We start from the raw sequence: 24302 nt of genomic DNA on the forward strand, positions 1-24302 counted from the left end.
AAAGAGGCTGTGTCAGTAAATACCTGATGAATAACCTATTTCTGATTCTAAGCAATGCTTACTGAATATCGTTTGCCACATCTTTTGGTTTAGTTGCAACCGGGTGCTATGTAATAGTGAACAATGTACCAATGCTTCCTGGCATATTCCCGACCTGATCGGTCTACGCCGACCAATCTTCCTCCTCGGCTGCAAATGGCATTTAACACTCCGAAGCTCAAGTGCTAAAATTGTTTACTGCGCTGAGCCACTTTACCGACAACTATGAATGAAATATGTATCGGGAATCCGCGGTAGCATATTGAATTGAATATTTGGGAATACAACTTTAAGCACATTGAACGCACTTCAATGTTATATACATAACTCCTGAAATTCGAAGTATTAAAAAATATCAATTAAAATACTAACTAACTATCAATTTAAGGTTTCAATTTAGAACAGTACAGTAATATAAATAACTTCTAGATTTTAAAATTTGATGATCACAGAGGAACAAACTTCTACGCCTATTTAATGACAGTACTTTTAGAGAGAATTAAAATTTGGATACGTATGATGACATTATGACAGGACTGAACATTTATTATAGGACTGTACATTATGCCTGAAAAGTCGTTGGACCTGCGTTTCTGTTGGGGATATTCGATGGTGCGGTGGCTAACGTACAGGCTTCCCACCGCACGGGTTCAAATCCTGGGGACATCAAATATTTTTCCGTGGTATCCCGATCCCTACTGTGAGAGAATAAGACATCCGCCGGATGGGACGATAAACTGCGGACCCCTTGGCGCCTTTCAAAAAGAGCAGGCTAATGCCGAAGTCGGATTTCTCTCCACCCTTCCTCCATTCCCATCAATCCCTAATGGCGCAAATAACTCGGTTGCCTGTCGCCTCCCTTCAAAACTACCACTACTCGTTTCTGTTGCTCACATGAGGTAATGATCAAAATACTCGTATTTAATAAAATTAATTAATTATATTTTGACGTATGATGCTCAGATATTTAATGGTGAAAATACGTAGTCCACACCTACCGATAAAAAATCTGTGCCCCTCTACTTCTTTATTGAAATCTTATTGTAATGCATTGTGGCTTTTAGCTAGTGGGCAGAAACGTTTGTGTAACCGTTATAAAAGCCCCATGTCCTAAATTACGGCCCACTGAAGAGAAAGTAAGAGAAGGATATTTGAATCTTATGGAGAAAAACTAATCGCGAAAACGTGGTTGGCAATACCAGCAGATCCTGCACACCCTTCCACGCTCAATCTCCGAGTGTCCCAATCAATGTTCCACAGGCTGGCTGAATTGCCTCTTTCGAACTCTAAGTTTTCCCTGAAACTGCAAGTGATAAAGCAAACCAAGGCGTACAACGGCGAGGAACAATTCCCTAATTTAGAAAACTGCCGAGCAAAAAAAGAGATAAAATCTCTATTTAAAAATATGTTCGATCTCAATGACGGAACCTTTCAAAGGTGTTAACTGGCTTAAGAAGAGGAGAGATCTCGTAAAATAACAAGAAAATTCTAACAAGAAAAATAGACTCCAGTAAGTAAGCTACAAGGACAAAAATGCCCCTACCAACTAAAGTACGCATGCTGTAATACGAACTGAAATAAGTGCGATAAGTATTTCATAAGTGACTGGAAACATTTTAAACGAGAATAAAAGAAACTGAACAGAAAATTGTTCCGCAGGATAGCTATGATTCACTGAAGAAAAAACACAAATTTTTCTCATTCATTCTCCCTACTTTCCAACAAAACTCTTGCCAGCCAAATTCACGCGAACCTAATTAGATCTGTCCACTTATACTTTTCCCATCCCTGACCATAACTTCTTTCCCATTCCACCCATTTACGATACGTATTCGACTACCAAACGGAAGTTATGTTACGCAGGTACAGCAGGTGCATGGTGCTTCTTGAGACCTATTTAATCGAGACATATAATTCTAATGTGTTGAGCTGATCAAACTTGCCACAGGGAAGGCAAAATGAAGAGGTGAAAGGTTTTTTTACGGCCATTATAGTGTTACGAATGAAAGGAAAATAGAATTAAAACCGCTTCAACTCAAAAAAATGCTCGTCGTTGAAAATGTTGAGACTAAGCTTAGCTTTTGCGAGCATATTCATCGACGGAGCATCGCCACGAGTTTGCACTGATGTTTTGCGATAGGAGCTGCAGCGAATAGAAGTTGTATAGAAAAATTACCCGAGTCCGCATTAATTCGGGGAATGGATGTAGTCATCTCAATACAAATTTCTGTTGACCATACGTCACTGTGATTTGCACATACATTACTCGCAAAATTACACTTTAATATTGGAACTCGATTACGAATTGACAAACTAGAACTCACAAGATGTCTGGAATATATTTGTAGAACTTGAGAAAACCTTTGAGAGGAAAACCACGAGTATTAAATTTCTCTTTTCGTTTCTCGGCACCTTAATTTAAGGTCAATGCCTTGGTCAATGCCAATGGTCATCGATCAATGCCTCGCTCTTACTTCAAAATACTCGTAAGTATTAGGGCTAAGTTTTATTAACATAAAATAATGCTGATTCATCGCTGTGGTTAAATTATTGTCCAACGCAACAAAGAGTTCGCGGATATGAATCCACGTGATACTTCTGAATACTTACAGGCTCACTTAAATTATTCATCCCATTATAACTTTTAGGAAATAATATTAAATGTACAGGGGAAGAATAAGACTTAATTCGTAATAAAAATGAAACTGCATGGTTGAATTTCGATCACAGCACTATCTCTTATTAAAAATAGACCTACCAACCTTTAAGGCACTTCTCACTTGCACTGATAGCAAAACTGGAATGGCATTCTCGGAATTCGGTCGTATAAATGGCCATTTGACGCACGAGGGCGCACAGGAAGGGACAGGCCTGAAATTCCGTTTCACCATGTCCAGGTGGAGTACCTCAAGGTCGACGGAGTTTAAATAACGGGGGAGGAGGGGGGAAGGAGAAAAGCATTTCGGTTTTTACAGATAAATATGTGCCATACTTTTCTTTACTTTTATTTGTAATCAATAGTAAAAAATGGTGACGTTAGCACTTTATTAATGAATCCTTAAATGGTTCTCATAAATCCTTCACTTATTGTAGGTTCTTTATTGTTACACTATGTCATCATACTCATAACAGATGGTCTGCTATGCTAAATTTATGCGGTTTGGTGTGTTTGCGATGGGGATTATTTTATTTGAATTTAATGCGTTGCATTTAGTTCATCCCAAGTAAACAGCACCAAAACTGTCACACTTCACTATGCATTTTCAAGCTCATATTAATTTTTTTCTTCTGTTTTTGGGTTTCATGGTAAAAGCTTAGGCTTTTATTATTGGGACATATTTGTTTTTTCCTACAGTTCAAAAAAAAAACTTCTCGATTCCACATCTACTTGAAGTAAAAAGTAATTTAAAAGTACATCGTGCCATCATGGATCGCTTAGACATATATTTTCGAAAGTTTTTTTTAATTCGTGTGTATTTAAAATTTGGTTTACTATGGTTAAATTATAACGACGAGTTTCATCATTTTTAGTATACGGTTCACCGCTATGGGCCGTGTTTACTAGTATGTGTACTGATTAACGGAAAGTTGCAATTTGGTGTCTATTATAATCAGCAACATTGAAACATTGATAACTGCCAATTTGGGCCAATTAATTTGTAACTGAGGATGCACGTGCCAAAGAATGAGAGTTATTTTTTCAACCTCGAGTATAAATGCATCAAACTAATCATCGGGTTGACTAGCACGCTTGGTGATGTCTTATTCAAAGGAGAAAAATTCAAATCATCAATGTTGCCCTTGGATGGATCGAATTGAGCATATCATATCTCAGTCAGCTACGTCTCTTCATAAACCCTGGGAAAATATATGAATGAGTACACAGCTATTACTGCGCGAGCTTTACCATATCCTATCAAACCGATCTTCTGGTTCATAACCTTGGGTTTTATAAGTCCTCGGAATACGATATCAAAATATTTGCTTGACACTGGGAGGTAGAATTACTCACGGGTGTTCCTAATGTTTACATATAACATTAAATATTAAACTATAGAATAATATGCATCCAAACTGAATTGCTTAGTAAAGAATATTTTAAATTATTAAATGTGGAATATTTTGATTCTCAAACAAATTTTTAAGGTCAGCAATTGTTTCTGGAATTGGAGAAGAAGTTTATTGCATCAAATTAAAAACTAGGATTTCAATGTTAAAGAAAGTTTTTTGTTGGTTTTTCCAATAGTTTTAAGTTGTTTTTGATTGAATGGTCATTTTAAAATTTTAAATTAGTAAATGCCGTTGTTTCATGGCGATAGAAGTAGCGTCGGCTAGTCATTCGCCGAAGGTGTGGGTTTCATTGGACAATCTGTTTGGAGTACTTTCGGGAGACCATATAGCTCGGAAAGTTTAGGGATGGATGCATTGACATTTCAAACTTTGCCTAGCAAGAGTTGGGTCATTTTAAAGTGCCCTTGAACTGTCATACGGCGGGATTCAAAGGACTCTCTTCTCCTTCACTTTATGGTGCCATTTATAACATTTTATTTTTCCAAAAGTAGGTCATCTTAAAGCGCTAAGGGTGAATTAGTCCGTTATTGCCATTTTACTACCAAGTTGTCACAACGCATGAATCTATCCGACCACGCTCAGTATAGCAGACCATGCTCTCTAATAGCCATAGTGTGAGCGCGCCCACTCCCACAACATGGCGGATGGCGCAGTATTTATTGCAAGGTCTCACTCTCTTTCCTTAGTGTAAGTTATAGGTCTATGGGGACTGCTGTCGCGCTCTACAGACGTCAAATAGTTAATGCACCTGCTGCTCAGCGGAATAGTTGTAGTGTATACACCAACGACTGAATACATTAACGAATCAAATGAACAGCCATTGAAAAATCTGTCGCATTAAATATCTAAAGCATATCTAAATCATATTATCCAATTTTTATTTACGAGGGTAGGCTGAAAACTAATGCACACATGCTTGTATACCACAAACAAAATGGCCTTCATCAACATTCCTGGTGGCAAGTGGAAGTAATATTCCCCCTTGATGTCGCTACATTCATCCAGTGTATTTTGAGAAGCGGAAATATGGAAACGTATTCTAGTGCTGTGCCAACGCGAGTTAAACAGCGAGACTTAAAAAGTGACTCCTACTGAGATTAATCGTCGTTTAAACGCTGTATATGGTGACGATGCTGTAGATAGGTCTACTGTAAATCGATGGGTAGTAAAATTTCGTGGTTGCGAGCCTGGAAAAGTCATAATTGTTGATGAAACACGCAGCGGACGTCCAATCACTGCCGCAGACGATAAACATCGCAAACTCGTCGAATATTTGATTCAAAATGACCGGCGAATCACTCAAAAGTGTATCGCAAACCATATTGGTAGAGTTTGCCGTGTTAAAGACAGCCTGGCACCAATAATCTTGCAACATGGCAATGCTCGTCCACACACCTTGCCTGCAACTGGAGAGGCTCCGCGAAACCTGAAATTTGAACCGATTCCACACCCTCCTTATTCCCCCGATCTTGCGCCTCGTGATTTTTATTTCTTTCCTCAACTCAAGAGACACCTCAAGGGTAATCATTGCACCTCAGACGATGAGGTGAGGGCAGCTGTCAAGTCATGGATTCGAGAAAGGTCGGAAGAGTTTCTCAGGGACAGAATGAAAAAACTAGTGACACGTTGGGAGACATGTGCTAGCCTCAATGGTTACCATGTTGACAAATAAATACATGATTCTGAAGCATTACACTTTAATGTGCTTTTGCCAGATCATGCTATTTGTTTTTGTTCGCACTCTAAAAGCACGTGGGCTCCTCAGCCAACCCTCATACAAACATATGGCTACTGGAATACACCGCAAAGGTTGCTGAGTTACTTGAATCTGATTAAGATAATATTCCAATGATTTTTAAAAGGATTGACAGGTAAATATCATTTAATTATCGCTAATGATCCACAAAAACTAACAACGAAATTGGTCACAAAGATAAATTCTGTACTTTTACGGTTTATTTCAAAATAACGTGGACTATATGTTGTATTACCTTTTTATGTGCTACAAACCTGTTCTGCCATTTTTACTAAATAACAATACCGTAGATGAAAATGTTAAAAGAAAAAACAATTATGTTGTAAGCAAAACTTAATTTACGCATGAATGCATTAATATAACATATTATTTAAGCAAATAAAAAATAACTCTTTAAACATTTTTAGGCCCAAGTATACATATAGTTATTTCATATTTAACCTTTATTATTAATTAATATTCTAATTATAGTGATACTTTAATTTAGTATTTCAAACTAATGCTCAGATGCAAACACTGATGTAACCGTACAGAGATGAAATACACCGAATCCGGTTTTGTGGTACCATAGTTGTGCATCCATTGAAAAAAATATTGATCCTTTATTATTATTACGAATGCGTTATTCTTGTCGGCTTACTTAAGATCCCGTTAAGGATTTATGAGTTTATGAAATATTGACTTCTCCAATCCTTAGTTTTTATACTTGAAATTTATAACAACGGCAGAATCCGTCCGACAAAAATTTTCCGTCTTGCTCCGACAATCCTACTCCTTAATTTGCTAACGAATGGGACGAAAGAGGTTCAATTTTTGAAGTAACTGAAATTTTACCCACACGTAAAACATGAGCACACAAGAAAATACGTACATAACATTTCCTATGAATTATTCATAAAAATGCGAAAAATGTGAATGTATGTTTAAATTCAATAAATTATTGTAAGATCGTGTTGGGATACGAAAATTTGATATTTGATCGAGCACTATCGGAAAAGTATCGAAGAAAATATCAGCACGGATCGGCTCAGAAAAAATTGTATCGGGCCAGCCGTGAGAAAAACTAAATCACACTCAAATAAATATCCGAAGAGAATCAAGTACAGTCGCATGTCGCTTGACGAAAACGTCTGGTTTCTAGAAAACGGGGAAAGTAAATTTTCGTTAAACGTGTGTTCATTTCACATGTATTTTTATGATAAAATAACCGATGCGTTCTTTGAAAATTGCTTCACTCCAATATGGATTTGAATGGATACACTCGTATTTCATGATCTCTCGAGGCATCGGTCAACGCTTAAAAATAGTCCAGGGATCGATTTTGCGTGCAATAAATACATCTAAACCGTTGTGAGCGAAAGAGAACCATTTTGCTCATTCGGAAGCAGTTGCCCACTTCGAGGTTTGCGGGACGACGTGGTTATCCAACTGGGACACAGATGTCGCGGCGTTAGGCGTTGAGGCGAGAATCATACGACACTACTACGGATCGGACTGGAAAAGGGTTGGTTTTGAAAGTCTGCAAGTTTTGGAATATCATCTTGTTGAAGGTTTTTCACCATGGACTAAAAGTTCGTTTACCGAAATAATTAGTAGGACAACAGACTTACCAAATTAAAATGAAAGGACGAGATCGCATGACTTGTTTGAAGCGTACTGTGCTGTCCTAAGCAACGATTTCAAGGGGAAGTGTCAAACTACCCGTTTCGCCCAAGGATAAGTAACTAATTACAAGCAACTGTAAGAGAATTGAAGCAAGAATTTTCTTAAAGATTTCTCCGGCATTCAATGTATATATACATCTTAAGAACTCCACGGTGACAAAAACGCATTTGCTCGCGAAGAAGTTACTTAATAAAGCGAGGCAGTGTTATGATCTATTGACTCATCTGTACGTACTATGCACCGGCAGCGCCCATTATTCAGAGTGAAACCTTATGTAAGCAAGATGCCAAAAATGTTGACAATAATAGATGCGCATTTTTGAATTATATACTAGTTTTTAAACGTTCCGATTTTTGACACAATACTTCGTTTTGAACTGAAAAATATCGAAGTTCATGTATTCTACGACGCATTTACAAGTAAGAAGTTATATTTAAAGTACGTACGTAATTGACGTTATAAAAAGCCATTTAGGTGAGATCGAGAGATTATTATTTTCATTTCATTGGTAGATCTCCGAAATAAAATATTTAGTTTGATGAGCGCTGGAGATTTCGAATGATCGTAAAAACGAATTGACGTGATGGCTTGTCTCCAAGAGAGTTATTTCTTTACTTACGTGAGGCAGAAACTGTTAGAAGTAGCAAAATTTTAGCGGTGACAAGGAGGAGACAACACCGGCGAGTAAGGGAGGGTGAGGGGTGGAGCGAGCGGGTGCAGGCAGCTAGATCACCTCCAAGGAGGTGCACGTCAACTTACACTGCCATTTCTTTTCAGCGCAAGAACACTGTAGACAAATCAATGGTTACGACGCGATTTTTTTAGAATAACCTCTTACTATAAACGTAATTAAAAAGAAAAATAGAATAAAATACTCACTTGATTAAAATAAAATAAGCATTATATTACAAATTTAAGTAAATTCAATTAGAATGTCATAAGACCGTGTAATAAAAAGACATGACAATATTATGGACATTTTATTGTTTCTCGATTAAATCTGTTCCTTTTTGAACGAGTTCAATAAATTTTTCTACCAGGAAAACCTTTCTTTTCCACATTTAGAATGTTGGAGATATTGTGGAAATCTCGTGTAGATCTGAGGATTAGGAACTAACAGGGTCGACGATCACATCACGCAGCCTAACACACCATGAGAGTATTTTAATTGCAATTTGTCCCAGCTCGGACAAGTCATTGAAATTCGTACACATTATTAAATATCTTAATAGCGTAACGCCGAAGTAATTATGCAACAGCTAAAAAACTTTTAATAGAGCTGTTAATCTAAGTAATTAAGATTAAAATTTGGGGCACCATGAAAACAATAGTTCATCGGCTGCCAAAGTTTTAGCCCGCGTAAGCGAATGCAACAAAATTACTGCTCTCTTGCATCACTGCCTATTTTTACTGTGTGAGCCTATGAAAATACCACGATCAGATAACATATTTTTCAAAACATTAATGAAATATGGAATGCGTAAGAAAAGTTGGGTGTCACAACGGATAGGTATGGTAGATATACCGATGTACTAAGTCCAATTGCTGGCGAAATCACTTAAGACCAATTCTATAACTTTAATCTGCGCCAGGTAGCAATTTGAGGTAGAACGAACGTATTACCTTCCACCTCTTGTTTTCTTCCACCTTTAGTTTCTTCGCAAAATGAAATGATCAGTTTACGTTTTCCACTCAAATATTTATTTTTCACAAACAACCTGTCTTCTAAGGTTTCTCCTGTTTTCTCCTGTATCCTGTAAGATTCTCCTGTTTTACTTCCATTTCCATCACCAATGAAACCTAGTTTTTGCTCTCATTAAAAACCGGGTGCAGCCGAAGAGTGTTGCTGGTAAACCACCACCGATGGCAGTAAGCACGAATCTGTCTTGATGCGAGCTCATTCTTGGCGCAGTCGAGATTTAAGGATTATGTCAACCACTCTAAAGTCTGCCCATGCGCAAATGCCATCATTGATCACTATTTACTGATAATACAGCCAGTTTTAGTTCGCGAAGCTATAGGAAAAAATTGAAGAAAAAATGTCAGGAAGGAAAAGTCAAAAAAAAGTAAACCGAAGGTGGTATTAACACGAGCTCTGAAAGAGGATATGAAAAGTGCATGTTCATTCCAGATGAGGAGAGGAAATACACGTATGCATTGATACGACACTTTACAACTATTAGAGTCGGAAAAGTATATTACAGAATCAGCAAGACGAAGCTAAACCGGCAGGAGTTGCTGTAAAACGTATATAAATGGAGATGGTCGTAGAAGGAAAATTTTTACAATATACTGAGAAAGAAACGACAATACTGCTCTAAAATATTTGGGAACGATAAAAAGCTTCAGAGACGAAAATCAAGAAAGACTGGATAAATAACAAATGTGATTTTTTAGGCGCAAAGAAGCATACCAATATTAAAGCAGCCCGAGAAGCAGGAGTAACAGACAACAAGACCAAAACTTTTCGTGGTGAGAAAAGTGAAGTACTGACCGCAAATGAGAATAAAGTTTTTGACTATGACGTTGAGTGTACGGAGACGAGGAAATGTATTTAAAATAATCTTAGTACTGAAAACAACTTAACTATGTGGTCGAATTGGAAAACGACGCTGATGAAGAAAATACAGGAAACGTAATGAGGGTGGAGTTGGATCTGCAGCCCCGCGTAACCAAGAGCTACCATGGTTTCTCCAGAAGCATGTCGGTCGCCCCCTTTCCACGCCGTTTTTGGTGGATCGCGGGGTGTCAGGTGCATGAGGAAATAGATGGAATGTGTGTGGTGACCTACCACCCCCTGCCACACGTCCTCGTGACGGCTTGCGGGGTATTATGTAGGTGTAGAGAACTAAAATCCTGGAGAAAATATTTTAAACAACCGTCACGAAATAAATGATATGACACACTCGGGCGGGAAATGCTAGAGGGGAACATGGCAATGGACCTCAAAGGGAACCAAAATGCAGTCATTCCCAGAAAGAAGAGGAGGGCAGATGTGAAAGCTTTTGGACCATATGCTTAACGGCACGTGCTTCGAAGATCTTGGCTGGTGATACCGCGAGATCCGAGACATTCCCTTTCTTTCGTCGCCTCTCGAAAAGAAGAAGAGGTCGAGGTCAAAAATTTGAAAGGGAACCAAGACGAGACCCCTGCCACGGGAAAGTCTCGAGAAAAAGGAAAGAAATACGTGTTTATCCGCTTATGGATGCACTGGGTAGTGAGTGACGTGGCCTCACTTGAGAGCTCACGGTAGAGGAGCATACGGTGATTTTTTCTACGCCTATTTTAAGGTCATCACTCTATGACAACAGCTCGAGATCGGAGTCGACGTCTTGCGGGCTACCCCCATGTGGCGGCGATACGATATGGAAGATACTGCACAACACGGCGCGACACGACACGGCGTGGACCAAGGCTCCTGCAAATTCGGGTGGAAGCGCACAACATTTCCATTCCTAAAAAACAAAGGCAATGCAGTTTCCTTCTGATATTTAATAGAAAGCAGATTCGGCGGCGAGTTGGATACTATTTCGTGGTGGTGTATTTTTTGGGACCATTCGCCATGAAATTATCGATATGGAGCAGTAAGGAACTTGATTTGAGTTATTTGAAGGTTTACAATGTCAGACTTTGGCAACAGCTTCCCAAAAAGAACTGTAGATATGCCAAAGGAACATCCTTTCCATGAAACGAAAATCCCTCTCAGTTTATTAATTCTACCATACGGAAGGCATAACATGGGTGGTTAAATTGCCTCATTTGTAATTATTCGGATAGAACACAATTCACAGTTAATTTTTTGAAAGGATATTGGACCTAAAAAAGACTGCCATGATGAATCTCCATGAGGAGTTCAGCGTTTCTCTGGATGATTGTGAAGCCGATGGCCGAAAGGCTGGTCAACAAAGAGCCTCTTAAAATCGCTCATCTTTGCATCATAATAGGGAGGAGGAAGAAAAATGTTTTAAAATGTCCACAATTTCCACTAATTTTTTTCAAATACCTTCAACAGAAATTTTGAAATTGACCGATTTCAACACCGCAGCATGTTAAACTTGAATCAAATAGTTCTCTAACTACGTTCCCAAAAGGTCTAAAAAATCTGAGGATTCACCCAGCGTCTTTGGCATTCCTCATTTTAGTCTGGTGAAAAAGCATCTATTCTTAAGGATCGAATTTAAACCCCCTATTATAACAAAAGTATACACAGGTTCACGCACCATCGCGGGTTGATCGGATGATAAGTAGATTTGTGTCGGCACCAACCTATCCCGTTGCTTGTCTACCTTTTCATTGCTTCATTGAGAGTTGCTTGAGCTGGCATCCCCCATTCCAGAAATACATACACACTAAGGGTGGAGATATTTGATTTCGATGGGAAAAACCAAACTGAGGAAGAACACCGTAGATGAAATTCAACCATGAGCAAAAGGCAAAATAAAAGGTAAATTAGTTAAATGGACAGTCCGCTCGAACGCATGGGTCGCACTTTTCAAAACGGTGGTCTTGCAGATGACCTCCTTAAACTCTTCGTGGATTGTCCTCTTGGCCGGGAGCGATGCTTGCCCTCGGAGCTATGAAAAAGGGTTCCGAACACCACGATTGCAGAGACGGGCCATCGAGGACACTTCCGCGCGGAATACCGCCAGGGACTGCCCCCAACGCAGATCTGCATTTCATCGGCCGAGGGGGCATCGAGGGGGCGCGCGGGGGCAAGGGGAGCAGCGCCCGGTCGGACACTTCGCGGCTGGCATCTCGGCCACGGCGACGTTTGACCCTGGGGTGGACGCGGGCTCCCTCCGCCCTCGGCAGACCCCGCCGGCCGCGACCCACGGGCTCCCCCGCCCACCGAGGGGCCCCACCGCGCTCCTTCTCCCCGAGGACGCCCACGCTCTGGGCCATGGGGGTCCGCCTCCCACCACGGCCCCCACGGACTCCCATTATACTGCTACTTTCCCCAGAACACAAAGCGAGGGGGTCCGCCCACTGCCCAGATTTTATTGTGGTCGGCAGCGGAGGAGGGGCGGGCGTGGGATGGAAGCGAAACGTGGAAAGCGGTGAAGCGCCGGGAGAGGCAAAGATCCAAGTTACCAAGTGCGATCGACTGTGCACGCTATGTCAGAGTCGGCCTCACGGCACGACGGTTTCGATGATGATATTACTCCTTCCACTCTAAAATTAGTACTCATCGATCGTACATAGAGAATAAGGTTACTTCATCAATTCATTAATTTCTTTCCTTCTATTAACGCAAATAAAAATAACCGTTTCGCCGACTACGACGACGCCCGCAGCGCTGACCGTATTTCGTAACCCAGTCCTGCAGTGAAACGTGGGCGCGCGGGATAGGGTGAAGGCCTACGTGACGAACGGCAGTCGAGCGCGCCTCCATCGGCGGCCCAAGAGCATTCAGCTTTTGCTGGGGTTATCACTCGTTTCATCATACAGTTATCACTCTATCAGCTGATATAGTAAATAAGATCTCTTCATCATCTTTCACATTTAACACACTAATTGGTGAAATACATTTTATTATGATAACCTTTAGGTCTATTAAAGGAAAGCGTGCAACGTTGACCGAACTTATTACGGACGAGTAAAGAGATTTCGGGGAGGGCCATGCGACATGACGTGACTAAGTTCCCATATATTTTTAAGTCGACCCCGTCATTATGGATCTTTTTAAAGAGCCGAAGTTAATCATCATCGGTATTAAGATATTTTCAATAGAATAATATGGACCTAAACAGTGAGACAAGACTTGGACGATACCAACGATTTCGAACCGCGTCAGCAATTTAGGTGATCATCAGAAGTTACAACTAAAAGCGGTGGAACAAAATTGATGGGGACGAAAGTAAAGACTCATTCTCTGAGAGACATGAGCGACGGCCGACGGGCTTAATAGAGATGTCATCGTCGATATTTTCCGATGCGCCCAAAAATCATCGACACCGTTGAGACACTTATTTTATGCCGAAGGCCGATGGTGGGAATTGAATACGGCAGAGGCCTCCCTCCCTTCCCGTGGGGTCGCACGAGGAGGGAACGCATGACAACGAGACCCAAAGACAATCTAATAGCGGGAAATTTCCATAAAGTGAGAGGAGAAAGTCAACAAGGATTGAGTATGTGTGCAGTGGATCATTACTACTCGTTAATCGAGGCCTTTACACGCTCGCTGGGGGCGCAGGATTCGGTAACGAATTCAAAATCGTCATGGCGAGCCAAACCCGTGTAACATGCTGCGTTTCCAAAACCTTCGACCACACACGAAGCGACGAAAAGCGAATTAATGAAAGGGCGCCTCAATAATCCACACCATTTCAATGATCAAGCGTGAAGGCCGAAGATTTTACAAAGAAGAAAATTTTGACACACTTGCATACGCCAAACTACATCTTTAAAATTGGGGCGTATACCGAATCAGCGGAGAACGAAAAGACCAAATTTAATCACGGATCTACATACATTCGCCCCTGACAATCTGCTTGATAATCTGGTCTCATGATGAATAACAGTTTTAAAGGAAACCCGTGCTTGAAACACCAAACCACAATTCCCAAAACTAGGACGAAGTAGGTATGACTCGAAGAAATGCACAATAGCGTAAATGGAATAAGCGGACGGAGAAACTACTTCGGACGGAAAAGAAAATGTTACATTTAATGTACATGAGTATGCATTTGATAGACCTGGTAAAGTAGCCTGAAACATTTTCATTTTATTCGTACGCCAACCTCCCGATTTTTACATTCAATACCATTCAATTCACTCCTTTATACGGCTACATCATTTGTGTACTGGATAGAGAAAAGGATTACTTTTTACAGCGGACGGGTCGTGATGACGAAAGGATGAACCTATTTAACATTCCCCCGGTCGATAAATGGAAACGAAAAAACGGATGAGCGCCAAGCGATATTTTCTGACGGCCCATAAACATCTCGTGGAGAGGAAACGTCGGCAGCAGAAACTTGAATTCATGGACTTCGACGGCCGCGGACATTCCGCATAATGGATCATGATTTCTGTAGCCCGATGGTAACCAGGCCGACATTAGAAAACGCCTCCTCAATCAACTTGGGGAGTGGAGGCGTAGGATATCATCCGAAGGTAACGAATGCGATCGGCAGGGATGCCGCACGAGATTGCCGACATTTAATGATCATCCTGCTAAATACCTTGGAAACAAACCCTTTTTTCACACGTTACTGATTAAATTCCCTTCGTCGATTCGGGAAAAAATTTTATGGTACTTCATAATCGTCATTTATTTCATGAAGTTTTCTTGGGTCTTCCACCGGGTCAGGGGTTCCACATTTGCCGACGTTTCGATGCCCGACTCGTGCATCGCCCTCTGGGTAGATGATTGACACTCTGTATTTGGCCGTCTTACATACTCGTGCTCCCGGGTCAGGTGATTTGTGATTGGTCCGAAGAGGAGGAGCCTCCTGATTGGTCGCCGGGCCGTTGTGGTCTGTTCCTTCCTTTCCTTACCTCCATTAGCACAGTTTTCCATGGATTACTGAGGGAATAACCGGAGTCCCTGTGGAAATTACGTCCTGCCATTCTAATTTCAATGGATGCTTTGATTATTCGGTCCCAGTATCCGCCGGCGCGGGCAAGTAACTTCGTCCGGTTGAAGTTAATGGAGTGATCCATCCCGTTGTTGTGTTCGGCGATGGCTGATTTCTCCAACTGCCCCAGTCGTAAGTGCCTTTTGTGCTCCTTCAACCTCGTCTCGATGGTCCGCCCCGTCTCTCCAATGTAGACTTCTCCGCAGACACACGGGACTTAGTATATGCCTGGGGTCTTTAGGCCGATTGGGTCCTTGGCTCTGACAAGCAAATTTCTAATGGAGGTAAGAAAAGAAAGGAACGGACCCCAACGGCCCGGCGACCAATCAGGAGGCTCCTCCTCTTCGGACCAATCACAAGTCACCTGACCCGAGAGCACAAGATGAGGTGGAAAAGGGCCGCACTCGAACGAGAGGGGACTCCTGCTCTCAGAGGCCGCTCCCCATGGAATACGTAGCCAGAGCCGGAAGAATGGATGCCCTCGGCTATATCCAGCAAAGTCAGGAACCTGGATCAGCTCCGCTATATCCAGGCTGTTTCAATGAAAATTCATGAAATCCGTAACGGTTGGCGAAGTAACCGTAACGGTTACTCAAATCCAATGCTGCCATGAACATGCGCTCCATGGAGGCTTTCCAGTCAAGAGGGAAATGTTAAAATATCGTTCACTAAAATCCATTACCTTGTGTCGCATGCGGACAGGCACGGATTAGGGAGGATCACCAACCATGATAATTGATCGTCCTACTTCAAATTGATTTGTCCGCGGCCCTGCACTAAGCCCTTTCTTTTCCTTCAACCCACTCGAGCTAAGCATTTGGTTTTCCAGGGATGCATTCAAGACGAGAGGAGGAAAGGGGGTGGTATGAATAAGGAAGTGGATGATTGAAGGAGGACTTCGAGAGCTGTGGGATTATTGTGCTTTTGAGGAAAACGAGGATCAAGAGACGTGAGAAACTTAGAGTCTGAAGCCATAGGTGCTTTGCTGACAGCAATGGTTAGGCGAGAAAGAAAAGGAAATTGAAGACAAGCTGTTGGGAAAACGAATTACAATTCAAGATGAACGAACAGACAACAAAGATGACTTTCAGCACTAAACTGCTTTAAAGTAACTCGGATAGTAATGAAGAGCACATTTAAGAGCCCTTTATACGAGCATAGTATGCGTAATTATGATAACCCTTGAGAAGTACAATGCCTCCTGATAAACTTTCTCCATTCATCATATTTTATGGAAAACCCCCAAATTATACGGTAAATAGATGACAAAGTCAATAAATGAACAAAATCCGACGGATGTATATCCTTCGAAACTACAGATACATTTCCTGAAATTGTGTTGCATTATAATTAGGCTAAGTACTTGAATAAAGGAGCAGCTTCTTCTATGGCCGTCACGCCATGCGTTATTTCCTCTGTAACTCAACTGGAAGGAAACGTTTTTCATATAGAATAATTACAAACAAATTATTTACTATTTAGAATTCAATAACTTTTGCTTTCAAGTTTGAAAATTTTGGCACAAAACCCAATAGATTACAGAGAAATATTGACTGACATAGGTCACTTAACATGATTATTGAAACAACGTTCACGATTGACTGCGTCAAAATTCAATCGAGGAATGAATGGAGGGAGTCAATAAATAAAAAAGCAAAAGCGAGCAACCACATTCTTTGACAATGATTCACATAAATAACCTTGTAAAATATTTGAGTGGAATTACCAGACTGTAGGTGACACTAGCGAATCCATTCCCTCCTCCCATTCGCGGATTTTCTCTGCCCTATCATCATCCCGTGCCACGGCCCGCAGGGTACTATGCACATGCGAAGGGATTACATCGGAGCTAGCGTGGAAAAAGGACATTCGTGCACAAAAATAGGTGGAGAAGGAGAATAGATCTCGGGAGGCGTTCCAATGACCGTTGCTTGCCATGCACAATACTAGCGTTCCATCCTTCTCTTCGGATTCCACTGAGGGAAAGCATATAACGTCTACGAGCGTTTGTTCTCCAAGAAATAAGTAACGATTCATTGGAAGGAAAAAATAAAAAAAAATCCGTCCCGTATAAAATCGCAAGGAAGAAGCAAAGCGATTCGCAATATTATTGAAAGAAGCCGGGACGAGATATCACAGAGAATCTCCGCATGATCAAACTTTTTGCGTAGATGACAATTGTGCGATTTTACACAAGACCCAGGGGAGTATGATTCGAGTCCAGCCACGACGACCGAGATGAAAAGAGAGAGAAAAAAAGAGAACGATACCCCCTTCACTGCCCTCCGCTCCTTTCTCACGGATGATGTCCTGCCACCGCCCGCCACAAGCTCTTGCGTTGGATTACGCGGTATCACGCAGCTGTGGAAACACTCCTCGAAGACACATTGGATATGCATGTTAGACACCGACATCAAATACTACAGAGCCTCAATCGACGGTGCGAAAAAGACTGGGACGTGGCTCATGAGGACGCCATGCTCTTAACACGCATTCTACTTCAGGGAGCCCACTCGTTTTTTCAAGTTCCCATCCACCTTGATTTTTCTCGAATAATAAGCCGTCACTTTCCTCAATATTTCTCATAATTAATTGGTCTCTACGTACCTATTTTCTCTGAGACACTGGAGTCAAGGTCTCTCCTGCCGATTCCGAGTCGAGTTCATTGTTTACAGGACCAACACGCGGGATGGCCGACAAACGACACGAATTAATCTTACAACTGAAAGCATACGTATCAAACTACTGATTTGAATTTCACAAGAAAGTGTTCGATTTTCACAAACAACTCGGCAATTCCCCCATTTATTCCCGATTTTTAAATAAGGTAATCCCGACATTGTCCTGGTCCATGATATTCCCAACTGAGTGGCCACGCTGTACGTGAATGTCAAATAATGTGGAGAGTTGGATTTCGTCTCATTAGCGATAACTCATTAACCATAATTAGGTTTCCAATAATATGTGAGCTCTATGAATAATTGAATCGTTCAGTTTAAAAAATCCACATTCTGAGAAAACCTACCTTATAAATTTAACGGTCTTGTGTTTTCCACCATTTGCTATGGATATTTTTCCAGAATATAAAAATTTAAAATGTAACTGTCCATACAACGTTTTGAATGAGTACCTCCGTTAACCTTCTACTGAGTGATGTTTGTAGATAGCAGTTTTGCAGTAAATAAATACCTCAAGTCTGCGATAAAATTCCATAAAGATTGTTATTCATGTATATCTCCTGTTATTGCGACTCATTTGTACTAAATAAGTCATTGAACCCAACAACTGCCGCGAATATATATGAATATGTGCAAAGAACTGTGCTCGACTCATCAAACATTTAAATTGGAATTCCATTGACGAATACGCCTTGACCGAAAAATAATTTTTTTAAATGATCTCCTCTCTTCAAATTTACATACATTTATAATTTTTAAACTTTTATTTTCACCACTTTCGAAAAAGTGTGAGAATAACAAAGCTGAATAATGTCAAAATAAAATTTTGTACATTTCATGTGGATTTACAAAGTTTTATTTTGACATTATTCATGATGGAACAATTCCACAAAGCTATAACTGAAACGATTACTTTAAAACAAAGGTATTTTTTTAATTATGAACATCAAGTTACGTCTGATGCTACTAAGTTTAACGAAATTTATTTAATACCATTATCTGAGTGCTCGTTTGATAACAGAATATTAGCGTGTTCGATCGAATGGTAGCAATAATTCGAGATGCGTTTTTCTGGAAACCGACAGAGTTATGTACGATATTAATCTTAAATGTTAATTATCCACTCTAAAAAGACAAAACGTTGGTCCTACAGCTAAGGCAAAGGATATCGAATCGACATCAACGAGTGATCTTAGGAAATAACGCTCCGGGAAAAAACGGTTTACTATGAGAAGGCCCTCGCATACTCGATTGTTTTTTGATTCTCGCGTTTATGATTCACTCTGCATACGCAGTTCTACTTTACACAGACTACAACAGTGTGTAAAATCTGTTTACCGCCACAGAATACATTTAACGACTGTCAAGGTTCGAAAATAAATTAATACAGCTTTATAGATATTAAGCCCAGGTTCGAAATGCTGCACTATATGTCATGCATAAATTAGATAAATTATTTGATTTATTAGATGGATGCAAAATCATCTGATGGAAAGGTTGAACATAAAACAGTTGGTATGACAGCTCGACTAGGGTTCGATTCCCGGGGGCCCTCAGGTTCTCCCAAACTCAATGGCTTTTAGGGTGCCCCTTCAAGAAGCATTTTACTTCGTTTAGGAGAAATCTTCCTGGGGAACCGCAGACGGCTATGAATAGGAAAGGCCCCCCCTCCACAACCCGAGGGTGTAAAATTCACACGCCTTTGGGCTTAGGATCGGGTGAGCTTTACCCTTGGTCATCACAAAAACCTTAGAGTTGATGTGGTTCTGAAGTGAATTATCTTTTCAGAACTAAAGAAATTGATAGCCATACACACTGATTTCATATTCTATGAATAAGGTTAAGTAGTATCTGAATGGCCGCACTCACCAAAAATTAGCGCAAGCATTGAGCAAAAAAAAGATAAAAGTCACGCGAAAACAAACTGGGAACTTTTTTATTGTAATTAGTAAACGGAATGACACGTTTTTCATTATTTCTATTTTTGGAAAATTTCAACAACCAATAAAACTGGTTATTTTAAATGAAGGTATAAAGGGAACTTATGTAAAATATTAACATTGGAGTGATGATTGATCATGACCAGGAACCAAATAGAAAATATTTAGCCCTCATGGCTTTCATATCTTCCGGAAGGCTTCCACTTCGTTTAGGAGAAATCATACATACAAATCGAATCTTTTATTGCCCTGCTTCGTATTTTGGGCGATACTCTGGAGTAGAATCTCTGACGGAAGGCAAATAAGGTACATACACTAACGCATTGTTTCATTGCATTTTTTTATGCCTGTATTTTTTATCTTATGATTGCAATCAACAGCGAACTTAGCGTGACACTGCATTGTGCCTAGCGTCAATGAAAGGAGTTATTAGCCATTTTCTACTCACAGAAATTTTACTTGACCGATTTCGATAGTTGTATCGCCATCGTTAGGTACTTGAACATGATGCAAATTCACCAAATCTGAACAAAATAAACGCACTTCAAAGGGAAAATTTAAAATAATTCCATTAAGCTTTAGCTCCACCCCACCAGCCCTAACATGCAACTATTCATTCGGCGAAAGAGTACATTACTTTCTTCAGCGATATTCGCGTACCTCGAGTGCAAATAATTAAGCTATTGGAATCATTTTAGCTACTCACAGGTCAAGTAATGATAGCGATTAAATTATTTCAATACAAATCACCCCGTATTCTTCAGAGTCCACGTGAAGAGCCAATGCGGGCTCTCTAAAAGCCCTGGGGATATATTTACGGTTCCCAAGAGAAAAATGTTAACCATGTTGCTTGCTTAAAGAAAACAAAGCTTTACTTAGCAAATACTAAGAATAAGTCTCATTTTTCATAATTTATTACAGGAAGTGATGCAACACGTAGAAGGTAACATTTAAAATTGAAATTATACGTGCGCCCAGAGGTGACACTAACTACATGCACAATGCCATTGACAGTTATAAAAAAAAGAGCATTCACTAGCACTTACAAAAAAACGCTCACTAAATGTCACTTTCCTAAGAGTAGCCTCGCTAAAAGAGCACTCTTTGCTAGAGGAGATCATGAAACGACGGAGCGCCTACGAAGGGCCAAACAAAAGAAAATCATGAGCCCAATCAGCAAGACGATGCATACATACAGACGATGGCTAAACTGGAAAAATGAGACTGGATGAGAAATACACAGAAATGGAGTCATTAAACATTTAAGGTCAACCAACAAATACAACAAACTAGTACTTTCACACAAGTAAGAAAAATACATGACATACAAACAAAGTAAAGCCATAGTCCCCACTTCTTCACCAATTACAAATAGATGTAACAAAAAGATAATACATTTAATTAAGTGGTTAACGGTCTGCAAGTTTAGCACCGAAAGAGGTGTTATTCACAATTAATTTCATATTTTACAGGGGCCAGCATTGAAATGAGATGCTTTAGCTTAATTATTGAATCCAACTCATGGGTTATTTAAGTTAATGCCATATTAGATGAGATTGGCAGGGTATAAGCGTTATAGTTTTAACATAAGATTAATACCAATTTAGCGAAGACGTAATTTATTCAGAAACAAACGAGGATATTAAGCAATTACAGACAACTTTATGAAGCAAATTAAAATTATTTACAAATGAATATCTATACAGGGAGCTAAAAACAATAATGATATCACTATTTCTGTACATGACACGATGGCATTACCAATGCAATATAAATTGAACGGTATAATTATTTAGGAATATTTAAATACCGGGAAGCCATTTTTCCCAGGAGGACCAATTGGACCCTGCAACGAAAGAAAAATAAAATTAGAAAAATGCTTTAAACTTAAATAATTAAAAGTTACAGAAAAATAATGCAAATAATAAGTAACCAATAGAATAATAAATAAGAAAACTATTTGAAATACTTAAACGGGTTACATCAAAATAAATATTTATAGCTTTTAATTCCATTAGATATTTAACAAAGGAAGCTAAAAATGTCATCGTTTCAATGGTCCGTTTGCTTGTATTTAGTAGCTAACTGTTTACTTAATTTAGTAACTATCTACGGGCAGGCTATTAGTTCACCAAATAACGAATGTACACCAAATGTGCTTAATTGAATATAAGTAAAAGAAAGTATCGAGGAGTTTGAAGAATGCATTGTGGTTCAATAGACCTTCTCCAAATCCGAAACCACAGAGTAAATTACATGAATGGGGCAAACCAGTTAGAAAAGGAGAGTAAAACAGTTTCACTTAGTTCGTCACACGACGGTGAGTCGTCACTAGTTGCATCGAGGAACGCGGGCAACATTAATCAGTCCCGGCCACGCCAATATTCAAACACTCCTTGATTTTCCCACGATGTAGTCGCTAAACTTCAATTTGAAAGGGTGAACAGACGCTAATGGGGAGCCAGAGAAAACCAATCACAGAGGCCAGAGAGAAATTTCCACAACTTTGAAGAGGTACACTGGTAATTAAAATTGCACCGCAGCGGAAGTGATTTCTCAGTGATGAAAAATGATTTTCTATCTCGTGTATCCTCTTCCTACTACCCAGGAATCAAACCTTAATAATGCTTCGTGAATGCATAAAAAACGCAATATATTTTAACGATAAAAATTCTGATTACTTTTCCTGTCATTCGTTAATGGTCTGCAATGTACTCTCGTGCAAATGCTAAGTTAAACAAAAACCGAAATAGATGTATTACTATACGTTTTCTTTTTGTGTCAGATATCATTGACGTAACACGAATAAACTGGCGCAAATATGGAGGGAGGGAGATATGTGAGGGGAAGGAGGGGCGGGGACGTGGCTCCGCAGATGAGACACCATGACATGTGATCCGACACGTGGAAGCCATTCATTAGTTCTCGTTTATTCCCCATATCTCGGGTATCAGCTCACTATCATCTGCAAGAGGTATGCGAATTTTAGGGTCGAATATCACTAGAGTGCGTAAAGTCTGCATTTAAATCAAAGAAAGTTCAATTGTCAAACGTTCAAGAAATTCTGATGGGTGTTTGAGACATCCCAGAAAGGGGATTTTGATAAAACATATAAAAGCCTCAATAGTTACACGAGGTCATACGAAGAGTTCCTGCACCAGATATCTCTTTGCTGAAATGGTGGGAATCAGAGAGCAACCTGACGACGCTTTCACGCAGGAAGTTAACCGTTCGCAAATTCTGAGCGCAGTCTTGAGAGGGGAAAATTTTAGTCCCGGGTTTTCATTCCATTCCCAGACTGAATCAATCACGTCTATTACGTTTTTCATAGAATGGCATTTTTCCGGGTCTTAGACCTTTAATCGCCGTGCCGTGCCGTCGCCGTGCCACGAAGAAGAGCTAGTAGCTCTGGGAACGTTGCTAGGAACACAAACAAATACGTCACCAATATGGAGATAATTTCAATTGAGAGAGCTAAAGCAAGCGTGCTGGAAAAGATCGTAAGAAAATGGAGATTGTACACGAAGGTAAGAGCGTCGTGAAATGCGTTGAATAGTAACACTTCTAAATAAATATTTTTAATATTTGAAATAGAGACGTGGAGTGTATGTATGTGAAAGACATCTATAGCCTCCCCACTAACGTATACGGAATAATAACCCAAATTCTCCATTAACACTACCAAATCGTTTCGCTGCACACCTTTTTAAATACCCAAAACTTTGCACGTCTATTAACGATGAGCCAAAAGACGAAACAAAAAGTTGAATTTTCCAATGTATTTAGCAAAAAGGGTGGTCATTATTTTCTATGCATTGTTACTTTAATTTTATTAGGTATAAAGGTGTTTTTGGGTCATTTAATATGCATTTGATGTGACATGTCGCGTCAATTATGTAATGCAACCATTTCATACATACAGGAAGTTCGCTGGTAATTTTACACTATAAATGTTTCATTAAAACTAGTTTCTATGCTTTAGTCATTTGGAAGCATAGCTTTTTTTAGGTCACTTTTAACCAAAACGGTGATGTGCGTATTGAAAAGTTATATTAAGGTATTATTAGAAGGAACGTGCAAGCTGTAATTGCCCTAATATGAAAGAAAATGAAAAATATGTAATGACAGTTGTTATTCTGCTTCAAAGGGATTTCCAAACTTGATTTATTGATCTATTACTTGACAGCTGAAAATCATTGTAGCTAAAATAAAAGCCATAAAACGTGATGGGACGGATATGATCACCGATGGGTTCTCAGAGAATCACCGACACGTGCATCTGTACCCATGCACACACGCTGTCTGCGGCGCACAAATTGACTCAGGGAATAAAATGCATCTTTAGCTCATTGAAAACATTGAGCTCCTGGTGATATGTAACATTTCAGGGATGCCAGCAAGCTACACCAAATGGCCCAACGCTCGTGTTGTGGAGAAATCCAGGACCACACCGAAGTTAGCCGTGGACTCAGGGACAACTGCCTCTGCGGTGAAATGGAATTTCTTTCCCGGCAAGTGGGGCTTTTATTTCAAAGACCAGCAGTGCTTTCAAAAATTTCCCATTTCTAAGATA

General features: G+C 40.0%; 1 protein-coding gene across 3 annotated transcripts in view; it reads right to left on the reverse strand.

Moving 5' to 3' along the window:
* LOC139689417 (collagen alpha chain CG42342-like) overlaps positions 1–24302 on the reverse strand; it is a 542037-nt gene that overhangs the window by 142304 nt on the left and 375431 nt on the right. For all 3 annotated transcript variants that reach the window (XM_071586532.1, XM_071586531.1, XM_071586530.1), the window contains exon 3: positions 21540–21575. In XM_071586532.1, the coding sequence (XP_071442633.1) occupies positions 21540–21575 (36 nt within the window). The remainder of the gene's footprint in view (positions 1–21539; positions 21576–24302) is intronic.

This window comes from Hetaerina americana, unplaced genomic scaffold (assembly GCF_022747635.1).
Source record: "Hetaerina americana unplaced genomic scaffold, ioHetAmer1.1.p SCAF_23, whole genome shotgun sequence".
Taxonomy (NCBI): domain Eukaryota; kingdom Metazoa; phylum Arthropoda; class Insecta; order Odonata; family Calopterygidae; genus Hetaerina; species Hetaerina americana.